The 13,801-nt window shown below is 40.0% G+C and overlaps 2 protein-coding genes across 2 annotated transcripts in view; one reads left to right on the top strand and one right to left on the bottom strand.

Annotated features, from left to right (window-relative positions):
- The window catches only part of LOC110068847 (uncharacterized), a 9,574-nt gene extending 4,985 nt beyond the window's left edge, over positions 1-4,589 (bottom strand). The window contains exons 1-4 of the mRNA XM_089295375.1: positions 3,452-4,589; positions 2,972-3,140; positions 1,584-1,839; positions 480-707 (exon numbers count right to left, since the gene is read on the bottom strand). Of these exons, the coding sequence (XP_089151501.1) occupies positions 480-707; positions 1,584-1,839; positions 2,972-3,140; positions 3,452-4,229 (1,431 nt within the window). The 5' untranslated portion in view covers positions 4,230-4,589. The remainder of the gene's footprint in view (positions 1-479; positions 708-1,583; positions 1,840-2,971; positions 3,141-3,451) is intronic.
- A 1,279-nt stretch (positions 4,590-5,868) lies between these two features.
- Positions 5,869-12,369, top strand: LOC110068868 (uncharacterized). Its single transcript, XM_020776281.2, has 5 exons — positions 5,869-6,916; positions 8,247-8,897; positions 9,643-9,899; positions 10,571-10,805; positions 11,039-12,369. Exons 1-5 carry the CDS (start codon positions 6,049-6,051, stop codon positions 11,455-11,457), a joined length of 2,430 nt encoding a protein of 809 aa, XP_020631940.1. The 5' UTR covers positions 5,869-6,048; the 3' UTR covers positions 11,458-12,369.
- The last annotated feature ends 1,432 nt before the right edge of the window (positions 12,370-13,801 follow it).

The raw sequence follows: 13,801 nt of genomic DNA, 5'->3' as shown, positions 1-13,801 counted from the left end.
AGATTTTTATACATTTCAACTGATAAATCTTGTCCCTGAGTAAAAACTGAGTGAGCATAAATAAAACGTCTCTCTTGCAATCTAGGAAGACAGTGATATTAAACAGAGATCACAAACATAATCTAGGCAATCTAGATAGAAAAGAGCGCAAACTGAGAAAAGTGACTCCTTTCAGGGGTTAAAAAAGCGGTTTTGGTACCTCTCAAAAGGTCTACAGTGGGAGCTTTTCCTTTCCTTGTATTGAGGCAAAAAAAAAAAAAAAAAATTTTTAGGGGTTCCTTTCAAAATTTCCGACGAGCACCTCCGTTCTTTTTATATGGGAGTCTCTTCCCCCCCCCCCCCCCCTCCCCACACACCCGGGGGGAAAGATAAGAAGGTGCAGAAAAACGATAGAGAATAGAAGACGTGGAGGCAAGGAAGATAAAACGGGCGAAGAAGGACTGGAATTGTAACATATATTTGACTATTTCGTTGTATACCTTTCTAGCCTCTGCAAACCAGTTCTGCATGGCCCTCCAACGATTTGGACAATATTTCTTCGCTCCCTCCACCGAGCTACAAAGGACAGACGCGTTTTCGTTGGACTCATTCGCAGGAATTGGCTTGTCCGCAAAGTACATATCTGATTCATTCAGTCGCTTGATGAAAAGTTCCTTGGCGGTGTCATTGCTTGTTTGATTCGTTACACTGCGCGCTATTTCAAGGACCTGAGAAACGTATTGCACAATGTCAGCAAGTGAGTCAGTCAGCATGGAAAAATAAAGGTATGCAAATCATCATATGAAAATCACTGATAAACTACATGCATACGGCTACCATTTTAATGACACTTTGGTGAAAACTGTAAGGTTTCATCTGCGACAACTGTTGGTAAGCAACCATGGGTACTTATCAACGCGAAATTGAACGAGAGCGAAAAATAAATATGAATCCACTCTATTTTCGACTACTGATGTTTCCAACTTGATTGAGAATCCTTGAGAAGGAAAGAGGAATTGCTCGCAGCGTACTGCTCAATAAAGAAAGGAATAAAAGTTTTGAAAGTTTTGAATGCATTGAAAATATATTTACTTCTGCCGAGATTGCATCCCAAAAATTTACCTCTGCAGAGATTCGTGTCATGCCTTAGATTGGCGATACCTACGCACGAAAAACCCATCTGGGAAACTATTTTCCAAACACTATACCACAATCATCTATGTAGAGCTATTTTGTCATTAGAAATCTCTCCACAATAGGGGGAAGGGGGGGGGGGGAGGGGAGGGGTTAGTAAAATAATTGAGTGATGGAATTAACTCCAAAATGGCTATAATCATTTGCATTTCTTTTCATTTTAGGGGCGAAAGAGACATTTTCCCGGGGGCGGGGGGGGGGGGGGGCTCCAGTTTAAAAAGAACAGGGGTGCTCGTCGTACGTTTTAGGGGTTACCAACGCGGTTTTGGTACATCTTAGGGTGTTCAGCGTCAAAAGGTCTTGGTACCTCTTTGGGGGTCTTTTAAAAATTTCCATCAAGCGGCCCCGTCATTTTTATATGGGAATCCCCCCACCCCCGGGGACTTTTTATCAAAATGAATGAGGTTTACCTCAGGGTAGAGTTTTTTCAACATCTCCTTGCCGAGCTGGTGCACTTGGTCGGGCTTTATGCTTATTGTCGTAAAATATGGCATGATCGATTCGTATGCCTTCTTTCCGTTCAGTGGTTCACCATCTGGCAGCTGTTTGCTTGTGGTCTCTGCTGTTTTCTTTCCATTCACAAACACGTGAGAAAGTGGAAGCTTTGCCAGGCCACTGGAGACTGAGCTCGGAACACAATGCTCAAGGTTCTCTGTTTGCAGGTATCTAGAGTTAAATTAAAAACAAAAGTTTCATTCTAAAGTTTCATTCTTAATTTTATTTCTTATTTGTTTATTTCCTTTTTTGTATTTCTGTTAACCGAAAACGATTTTTTATGCAATCGAAGTAAGTATAATTTTTCAATATTAAATAGGAACTTGAGCCTGATATGAACTTTCCATTCAATCTACTCAAAATGAAAATGAAAATGTGATTCCTCTTATATAGTAGATGCATTTTCACGATTCCTTATCTGTCTTTTGTTGTGTACTGCATTTTGCGAGTAGTCTTTTCTTCTCCTCAGTTCTTCTCATAACACAAAATAAATAAATAATAAATAAATAAATAAATAAATATACATTTATATAGCGCCATTTTCCACTAATTGTCCATGGCGCTTTACAATACTTTAAAATTAAAATCCTAAGTTTAAAATCCTAAAATTAAAATCCTAATTCTTTAAAAACCTAAAATCCTAAATTCTAAAAGTTAAAATCCTAAGAATTAAATACGCTATATAATACAATTAGGCTACAAATAAAAAGTAAAAACTACAAATCAAATGCACGCTTAAAAAGATAAGTCTTAAGATTAGCCTTAAAAACTGCCTCTGATGATGAAAGTCTGATCTGGAGGGGTAATTTATTCCAGAGCCTTGGTGCCGTTTACAACAATATTTTGAAAATAATCCTAAAATGAACTGGCAACCAATGTAAGCTCCTTCGTATTGGTGTGATGTGTTCCTGCCTTCTAGTCAAGGTAACAAGGCGAGCTGCTGAGTTCTGTACGAGCTGAAGTCTATTAATCAGATACTTTAGGAGACCGTACAGTAGGGCGTTACAATAGTCCAAACGCGATGTTATGTAAGGAACCAAATTGTCGCTGTTTAAGCTGCTGGTGCAAACGCTACCACCAGTTAGAGTCAAGCAAGATTTTTTGTAGCCGCAACTTACAAAACTGCGGGTTCAATTCGGTTCCGAATCTAATTAGTACTCATTCCCCCGAATAAAGAGGCACGTATCTCCTTCCGAATTCCTTCTTCAGTGTCTTACCATATTTGGTCATGTACCACGTGATAGCACTAGATAAAAGGACGTAAAGTGGAGAGTTGAATGTGGAACAAAAGTGTGTAACCTACCTGATCACATCGTGGATAGGTTTACCAATGTATTTTACCGCGTATTCCCGGATGGATTCGTTCACAGTCTTCCTGTTCTCGTCTTTCCATTTTTTCAGGTCGTTTGACTTTAAACCCGCTAAAAACTTGCCAGAGAAGATTGGTTTCATGTATTTCTCGTCATAGATTCCTGAAAATAACGAATGAATAATGCCGTTAAAATTACTGTAGCCCATTTTCTGATGAAATCTTTTGTACCATTTTCATTTCAGCCAAGTGAAAGGAAACTGGAATTAGTTTTGGGTGGGTGCTCCAACTTCAGTTTCAAGTTATTATTCGCGCCGTCCATAAAAGAATACCGATAGTCTAGAATTATCAGAATTTTACAGCCACAATTCGAGGCGTCGCGCAACACTTCTCCATTGGTGAAACTGCGTGTTGTGTGACGTCTCGAATAACAGACCTATCTGGAGCCGGAGAGCAAATATCATTTTCACATACCTTGTTCTCCTTGAAGTGAAATCTGTAAATAACTACGTTTGAATGAATTGATTCCAGCCAAGCATTCTTCAGTTGAACGAACCATTCCAGCTTTAACACCAAGTCGCAGGTTATTGATATAAGTCGAAAAGGTCTTGGCAACCAACTTCATTTTGTTTAGAAACAAACGCACATCGTCTAGGTTCTTAGGGAAGAAATTACCCAAACCTTGCTCGACATCGGAAGACCCAACGTAACAAATCTGCTGCCAGCAAAACAGATTTGGTCCCATGAGAAAATCGCCGACATAATAATCGGCATCGTAAGGCAACCCGAAATTGTTTTGAAGGAAATGCTTCAGTTGAGCAATGGCTTTTCTCTCGCGCGGTTTGAGGCGCCGTGTTTTGACACCCAAACCATCCAGCTCGTCAAGTAGATTTCGCGCGGAGTCTGTGATTCGCTTCAAATTCTTGGGATCCGGGTTGTAAGGTTTGAATTTTGCCCTCAGCACCGACGGTTCCACGCCACCAGGTTTGTAAACCAAGTCTTGTGGATGAAGATCAAAGTAGGTATCTTGAACTTTCTGCAGAAATGTGTCGACACCCGCTCGCTCCGCTTCCTCTGAATAACTGCAGCGATCGCTTTTCGCACCACCGCTTTGACCGGCGACGGCTGCATCACATCCTTCACGTTTGGCTTTTGCTAAGAGGACGATACCAACAATAAGAAGAATCAACCCAACTAGGGTGATTATTCCGACAACGAGCGTAAGCAGATTACGCTTTCTCTCCAGCGACATTTTCTCGGCCAACACACAAGCTGCATGTGACAGATAAAATTACGCCCGGAAATACTTTGTAATATATTCGTCCGTCTGTTGATCTGATGGATGGTGTCTTATTGGTTAGGTTCTAGTTTTAACTCTAAATATGCTACATACCTCTGCTGCTCCAAAGCTTACTTGTGCCGCAGTATAGTGAATCGAAGGAAATGGTTATTATGCCGGGCTTCATATATAGCGTGACTTTTGTAGACGAAAGAAGGTAATCGTCCAAATCGGGATCACTTGAAACTACATTTTGAGTGGTTCACTTATGGTCACTCTTTCATGACTTCACGGTACGTCGGATACGATAATTATAAAATGTAAATTCTAAAGCAAAAAAAAAGAATCAATGCCCCATTCATAATCTGCGGGCACAGACAGTGCAATTGTTCTGAATTAAAACTGAAAACAGAGTTCTGGACTGGACGGGACTGTACTAACGTATATTAGACCGGAATAGAGCAAACCTTCCCATGACGCAAACTTTATTTAGAAAAAGAAGTTTCAAGATTTCATGACAGATCGGTCTACACCATAACCATGTGTCTGCATCATCACAACATGAAGTATAAAGATATTTTTATTATTATCATTATTATTATTATTATTCAGTATTGTTATTGTTGTTATTATTATTATTATTATTATTACATCAAATTATGTAAATATTATAGCATTTTGTAAAGCTTAGCTCTAGTTTTTGTCACAATAAACACTCCTCATTATTATTATTATTACTATTATTATTATTATTATTATTATTATTATTATTACTATTATTATTATTATTATACCTCTTTGAGGGGTTCAAGCCTGATGGGCACTCGCTAAAAGATACAAAAGATACTTTGATGGGTAAAAACGATCTGCCCTGAAAAAAAAAAAAAAAAAAAAATTTGAGAACAAATTCCCAATTCCCACCCTTAAAAATAAATCCTCGTTCCTTTCACATAGAAGTCCCAGCTTTCCCCAGGGTTTGGACTGCTTCTGGGCAAAGGTATTGGTTCAACAATTTTATCTTTTAGTTCATGCTTCCCACAGTATTTAACTTTCCGCAGCTACAACATTTCACAACAAACAACAACAAAATAAAAGCGTGTTGGTTCCACCGAACTGAATCTAGATGCACAATAGTTTTGGTGGCCAAAGGACCGGGAACTCGAGGGAACAGCCCATTAAATAATGACTTGTTTTTCCAAAATCAGCAAAGCAACTAGAAGAACTGGAAAAGATAATTTACAGTTAGTTTCCGGTTCAGCGTTGGATATGCTAGTTTGATGGGGGGCTGGGTTTGATGTTGATTTGCGCAGTATTAGACTTACATTTTAAATCAGGCCTTTGCACAAATATCATGTAAAATCGCCTAAATATCTCTCCGGAAATTCTCAAAAATCCGCTAAATATCACATAAAATTTTCTAAATATTTTGAAAAGCCCCCTAAATATCTCTTATTTGTGTCTTAAAAAGCACACCAATTCTGAATCACTGAGGCTAAAATTCTCAAAAATTTTCTTGCAGTAGCCGAGCAGGAATTGAGGAAGAATATTCAGGCTTTTCAATGTTACCAGCATCCGCCATTTTGAAAAATTGCCACTTTAACTTATAGTGGTATAAAGTACATTTTTCGAAAGAAAACGGTGAACTGGATTGTTTCTGGCATAGAACTGTGAATTACGAGAAATAGCTAAATTTTCTAAACATCTCGGAAACTTCTAAATATCCTAAAAAAAATCCGGATATTTGTGGAAAGGCCCATCTTGGTTACTTTGTCACGCATGGTATTAATTAGCGATGCGACAAGTATTGTTTACATGTAGCAGCGTGTGTGGACGAGCAAACATGGAGACTCCCAAGCACTACTACATTCTGAAAGAGGTGGAACCGCCTTCTAACAAGCCTAACTACATTGCTATAGCAGTTGCTGCAGTGTTGTGCCTCCTAGGACTTATTCTTGTCATAACTGGAGGCGCGTTGCTCTCCAAAGCCAGGGATTGCACCGTCGGGTCGACAGCTCCACTCGAGAAATCGGCACCTTGCGACTATTCCGATGAAGCTCAGCGCGTGGAATTGGACATGTTTCTTGTAAAAGTGAAAACAACGTATTACAAAATGAATCCTAATAACGTGGTTCACGATCCTGATTCGACGCCCACCATCATTCGCCAGAATTTCAGTCCGTACAACGCGCATCCAGACGCCATTCGTAACAGGACAGAGGCTGCTCGGGCGCTCTACCGCGAGGCTAAAGATCTTGATCAGAAGGCGGACAGCACGAAAATGAAACCGCGCGAAGTCAAAGCAATAGCCCAAGTCAAGCATTTTCTACAAAGCAACTTTGGCGCGCCATATGATGAGAATTACTACGCCGGTGACTGGATGCTGGGGCCAAATAAGTTCTGCTGGCAGCCGATATGCGCAGTTGGGAACGATATCAAATCTCATTTTACATACAAAAGTTGGGGAATCCAACCCAAGACAGTGGACGACGTTAACTTTGTTATAGATCACCTGAAACGTTTAAATGATTCTTTGATGCAATACATTGAAAATGTCAAGTATGGCGTTAAAGCGGGGTTTGTTCGTCCAGAGGAAGATTGCCAAGATGGATTGTATTCCATTCAACGCACGTATTTCAACGTTTCACAGCAGGGACCTCTGGGTATGTGTATATAATTGACCCTTACAAATTGTGCTCGTTTTCCCTGCTCAATCACAATCACCGGTGATTTTGGATTTGTGTTTGATGAAAACTCGTTTTCGTGACGGATTAGTGTGGACGTTAGGCCTGACCGTAGAAAGCTCCGTTTTCAAATTTATCCGGCGTAGTGTTAACAAGGCCTGAAAGATAAGGTGTTTGCCTACATTCAAGCGTAACCTATATCGAAATTTGCCTTATTTCCCGACGTAGCAAGGAAATGGGGTCAACAAGGGACGTCTGCATGTTCAATATTTCTTATAAGCTCTTATTATACGACGGCGAGCTTCCACGGGTGAAATAGTTTATTCGCTGAGATAACTTGCAGGCTCAAGTTCTCTGGCGAATTATTTTGCTCGTGAAATTTGAAGCCCGTCAGTTGCGCTTAATCGCTGGAAATCTTGTTTTATAAGTTTTATAAGTCTTCTTTGGATTGCGTGAATGTATCGGGAGGGGGGAGGGGGCGCGGCTTAATTATCGATAAATGTGGAACAGAGGAATGGAGAAGGGGGCTGTAAAACACACTGACTACTGAATAAGCTGGTGGATTTATACTACACAGACACGGACACGGAGATCCGTTAATCAATTTCAAGTAATCATAACAGAAGTAAACCAGTATGACTTGATAACTGAATCTGCATTCGAAAATGGCGACAAGATGGCGCTAAAACCTGATTTACTAGCGTTTATGTTAAAAAAAGAAATAAAAAAAAGATAAATAAACGGGTAGCAGACAATGAGAATCTGACACGAGAGATTAAGCAGTCAAATGATGCTTGAGATGGATGAATGCTAGGCTTATCAGTTGGAAGACTCCCAGTATGATTCTACTTTGAAGGTTCGATCACTTTTTAAATCAATATGTAGATTTTGATTTTCCATCCAATTGTCAAAATTCTCGCACACCGGATTACGTATCTGTGGTGTCGGGGGGTGTTACTTGCGAAAGAAAATACATGGGGAGGGTGGGTAATCTATTACAGATGCAGGAGCTTGAATCATGCAGACTTGTACTAAAAGATATAATTATTTTGCTCATAATTTCTCTTGGAGAGATTTCAGTCAATTATTGCTAGGCAGAGCTATTTATCGAAAACAAAACAGGCTAAACTCGCGTTAAAGAGCGCAGAAAATAAGAAAATGGCATGAGAGACGAATGTTAAAGATATTCTATTAGTGGACGATATGCACCATACCTTATTACAGAAAAGTAACCCAACAGAAAATTGACAATTGAAGATTGAAGTTAACCCGATTTTAAAACATGGACAACGTTTTCGTGTTTTCGCAGGAGTTTTAAACGAATCATACACGCAAGAAATGCTGGATCCAAAATGGCTGGCTAACCTCCAGAAAGATGCTGCCGAGGCGTGGGAGAGAGACCATAAGGAAACCGTGCGAACATCCATAAACGAAGCCCTAGTTGAGTACGTGGGTAAACCGCTGGACAGTTTGCTGAACTACCTGGAGTTCAATCATTCCCAGTACTGCGTGCCCAGTAACATCTCCAGTGGCTTGGCAACTCTACCTCTGGAGTATATTTATAAAAACGGCAAGAATACAGGAGTTAAAACGACTGGAAAACTTCCGAACGGCGAGCCTTTAAGTGGAAAGAAAGCCTATGAAATGATCCTGCCCTACTTCACAACCAATCAGATGACACCAGATCAGGTCTTTTCCCTGGGACATGAAATGTTGAATAAGCTTTATCCGAGAGCTGTTGAAATCGCCAAGAAAATCACAGGCAAGCAGGATGAAGCCCAGGCAGTCGATGAGTTCAAGAAGCGTTTAGAAGATCAGAGTATGTTTTTTAACGACGAGAAGATCCCAGAAAACGAGAGCAACAAAGATGCATTCGCGAAGTGTACCAGTATGGAGCAGGCGAAGATTTACTGTCCTAAGCGGTACAAAGCGATGTTGACGTGGTTTGAATATGTCAATAGTAAGTATACTTTAAAATTAAACAGCATTAAACTATTATTGTACGTGGTGTTAATTCTCGTTTTGAATTGCTAAAACTGAATTACTGGTAGTTGTTGTGTTTTGGGGGGTAAATCTTTCCATTGAGTGGAAACGAGTCATTTGAAACCTGTTTAAAACCTAAGAAAAGTTTTGTACCTGGAGCAGCTATGCATAGCACCCGCAATTGTCAGTCACAGATTCCAAGTCTAGAAGAGGTCCTCAGTGAATTGGCTGGAGGGGTGGAGAACGTCAGGAAATGCCTGTAAGATTGAAAGGCAAGGCAAGTTTAAATCGCAATTCGAGAGTACGCTTTGCCGTGCAATGTGGAATCTGAGCAAATGTCACCGCAACGGAATGCGAAAAATAAACTCAACGAAAGTTAAAATTACTAATAATTACCTATAAAAAGCATGGCATGTTAAGATTTAATTCAAAGTGATAATTTGATTACCTTAGAGTTCAGTATTAAAAACAAGCTCAAGTTATTTTATAGACGTTTTTCTGGAATGTCAAAGACCACATTGCTGATACCTTCACAGTCAAAGCTGTGCCGAACTTACCCCCAGCCCTTCTTTTGTTCAAATCCAAGATGATAAATACCCCATCTTGGATCTGAATCCGTGAAAGACCAGGGATAAGACTGCATATGCACATTTGTGTGACAGTCAAGCGAGGTAACTGATAATTATGTCACATGACCTTTTGCCGTTTCTTTTTTGAAATAGCTGTCTTGAGTGATCTTGCTCCGAAGACCAATCACATGTTTCATTTCACTGGTAAGCACCAGAGCACTCCTAATTGTCCAGTCCAGCTGGTCGCCAATTTCAACCCGGGGACTGGTTCCCAGAGTTTCCGAACCAGTGATAAAGATTGCACCAAACCTGCGAAGTACAGGTTACCGTTCTATTTGAAAGATATGGGACCAAGATACAATGCCATCTCGGTGGGTGCACACGAAGCAAGGCCTGGGCATCACACACAGGTACGTCATCTAGGACAATTTAGTTGCTGTTGTTGTTGTTTACTACATATTCACATTTTAAAGTTAATAGGCTGTATTGCTCACAGGGTACTCGAAATAACAGTAGCTAGGTAAACATGGATGTCACTCGTAAGGTTCCAATTCTTCGTTTGATGCAATCAGAAATGATTCAACTACGAACGTAACTCGCTCTTGCCGTGTTTTAACTGCAGAAATTTTTAGGAGTAATGTTTGTATTTCGAGTCTGACGCCCTGAATACTTGGAGACAATAAAGAGACAATAAGATTAGACAATAATATTATTCACTAACTTAAAAACTACTTTTGACACTGATCTAAAATAAAAGCATTTTCGGCACACTTTCTGTTGCCTTCGTCTTGAAACAGTGTCACTACATGCATGTTCAGTTCTTATTTACCCCTGGTCCCCTAGGATACTGCCAGAGGTAAATAAACTTGCGGGCAATACTTATTTATGTTCGTTAACGGGGTTGCGGTCTTTAATGGAATGCCAAGCTTCCAAGAGATATCTTCCAACAGATATCATTCATTGCGCAACAATTACTTATAACCATTTCTCCACACCCGCAGTTAACAGAAATATTCGCCAATGTCTGTACAGATCGTTTCCTAGTCTGTTATGCTTGCTTTTCGTCTTCTCTTCTTAATAGGCGCAGGGATTTAAAGAGTTGTTTGGTGACACCTGTGGAGGTGTTATGGGTTGGTTGAACGGTGCTTCGTACTACACCGCGTTCACAGAAGGCTGGGCACTATATGCAGAGAATCCGCTGATCGCTGAAGAGACAGACGCTTATGACAACGACCCACTGCAGCTTTATGGAATGCTGAAATGGCAAATATGGCGGGCATTGCGTTTAATGATGGATACTGGACTTCATTACAAAGGTTTGCTGCAATGTTTCCGAGTTCTAACAGCAATATCAGGTCTTGGTTGTTTAAAGAGTGGATGACGCTTTCAACAGAATAGGTCACGACCCAGAGGATCACTGCTGACAACAACAGCAACGCTATCCGCTTGATAGCGATTTAATTGGTCGCCAGAACTTAGGCTGCAGACAAGTCTACTATTATAGTGCCACAGTACCTCTCAAAAATTTACTTTTGATCTCTCTTTCCAGGAATGAAGCGATGGGAAGCCTTGAAGCTCTTCGCCGAAAAGGCCTGGGACAAAACCGACAAGGCCGTGAAAGATGTCACTCGTTACCAGAGCGATCCCGGTCAGGCCACCGCGTACATGATTGGTCAGTTGAGGATTTGGCACGTGCGCAACGAAACCAAGGCGAAGATTGAAGAAAATAAAAAGAAATTCAGCGAAAAAGATTTTCACTACCAAGTCCTGTCCCAGGGGTCTTCGCCATTGAGTTACATGGAAAGTCATCTAAACAAGTTTGCTGATTGTGTCATCAAGCCAGACTCCGATGGTTGCGAATACATCACAGGGGACCCAGGTGATGCGGCTTCTAAAAAAATGGATTTGAATGCTAAGAAACCCGCTAAACCATTTCAACCACGTCCATATCATGAACACTATGAGTAGATGGACTGGTGCGATTAAGAAATCCACCCTAACAGAAACAGTTATAAGAACATAGCCTTTGAAATTTTATAGCTTTATTTTTACCTAGTTATAATCTTGTAACTAAACTGACGTAACACATTTTTCTACCATTTGATTTGATTATTTTGCAAAATTCAACTATGTTTTGACTTTGTTTGTACAAATAGAGTCTCCTGCGCAGACGCTCTTTGGGCTCGTCACGCAATCTCCCTCCATTTCGTAACGAAGCAAGAGAGCGTCTGCATAGGAGGCTAGCATAAATAGAGCCTGAAAATTCCACCCCTAAGTACAGTAGAAGCCATCTTGGAAACTTCTTGATGCAGACCCATGGTTAACACGAACAGTTCACGTGGTCCTTGAAATCACGTTTCTCTCCGTAGAACCAGGTTCGGCTTTAAAGAAGTGAATGTGCGGATATATTTCGTACCTGCCTTTGAAAACAAATCCTGTAGTATTTTAAATTCTACCTCTAATCATGGCATTACTAAGTTTTCACGACTGGATGCATATCTGGATTCGGGATATGTGGAGCACACATTTTTGTAATTTTCCCTAAGTCTGACCTGTCCTGTAAACACACTCTATTAAACACACTCTTAGCCAAGTACTTCGTACATATCGATCGTTCGATCACAATTATCTCACTGCATTTGGTGACAGAGCAAAGTACATAGATTATAGGCAGGTTTGAGGTTGAGAGTATTTTTATACCTATTTTTGTTGCTTCTACAGAAAATTCACGAGATTAATTAAAACACGTACGAGAAATCAGCATTAAAGAGAATGATAAAAAAAAGAAAGCTTTGTTATTTTGAAGATTACAGAAGACGTTTTGCTCTTAGCGAGACATTTCGAAAGACGAAAGCGAAATAAATATTTATGTTTATCTGGGGTATTTCGCTCTTGTTCAGAACACTCGTACCCTTGGGCAAAGGGGGAAGGACGCTCCAATTTCTATTCTCTGGGGTATAAAAAGGAGTTGAGGCCAGTTACATCAGTCTGCTCCGAGCCAACTGTTGTATGTAACTGCAATGTAATGTATATATGTAACTGTTCCATATCACCAGAGCGCACCCCATTGTGTGTCGCAGGTATTCACTAAGTATTTCTACTCTCCCCTACACCCACTTCAGGGTCACTCCCTAGAACTGAATGGGTACCCTTTACACACACTGCGAGAGTAAAGCGTCTAGCCTAATAACAACACGCAATGAACCCGGACAGGTCTCGAACCCAGACGGCTCAGTCCAAGAACGGTTGGAGTGATCAAGCATAGATTACAGGGCTAGCAAATTATAACACTACAGGACACCGTTTGCAAGAAAGAATTGCTAGCAACGAGAGCTCTGACGCTTTTCTTTTGCTCTCGAAACTCCCGCCGGCATCATACTTCTCGATAGACACACACTAATCAGGGATTAGATCTTTGATGGAAGAAAACAAATGTATGGCAAACAGAAACTACCCATAACTTGAGCCGTAACCAGTATATCATGTCTTTCCATCGAGGGGCATAGATTGAAAACATTTCCCCAATCAATAGTCAATAGTTTGTGCTTTTTTTATCTTTCTTTTCTCTTTGGACTAAACTTATAATTTCGAAGGAGGTAAAGATTTTTTAAAACGCCTATTAGGCATTTAAATTTGCAAAATATGTTTCGGTTGTAAAATATTCATCGTAAGTTACAAAATAGTGCAAATAAAATATATGTTTATAAAGTGTACAAAAAACTATGAATACTAATATTTAGAGGTATGTAATTAATGCAATACTAATTAATATCGTGCGCTAATGTATAGTCGATTAATAACCGATTACACAGATTCAACTGAAAACGGCAGTGGGGTAAAAAACACAGTGTGAGCTTATTAAACTACGGAACACCACCTACTCCTATAAATGTTTAAAATGAAATCGTATCAGCTACAGAGAAAGACATACGGGGATTAGCTAAGATAGGTTTCCCAAAGAGGCAGCCTTAATCAGCAAGAAATGTCAAAATTTGGGTGGCGTTCTGTTTGTAGCTTGTCTTTTCGTTTGCGTTCTGTTTTGTTTCACCACAATAATTATTTGATGCCAATTAACGTAATTGTGTTTTTCCTATAATTAAGGTGACTGTTGACGATTCTCGATTACACAAAGACATCAATAGGTCCGAGAAACAAACCGAAAATAAAGTATACCAGCTTTTCTATAAATTTAGTTTAGCAGTCTAGAAAGGGTCTTTAAACAGCAATGAACTAATACAAACTAAAAATTCAAAAGTTTTTTATTACTAGCAGGGGGCTAATCCGATGACTTCCTTATTGTTCTTTTCAACAA

This window comes from Orbicella faveolata, unplaced genomic scaffold (assembly GCF_042242905.1).
Source record: "Orbicella faveolata isolate gen_17 unplaced genomic scaffold, um_ofav_v1 contig_26, whole genome shotgun sequence".
Lineage (NCBI taxonomy): Eukaryota > Metazoa > Cnidaria > Anthozoa > Scleractinia > Merulinidae > Orbicella > Orbicella faveolata.
The sequence above is the reverse complement of the archived record's forward strand: the minus strand, read 5'-3'. Positions and strand labels throughout refer to the sequence as shown.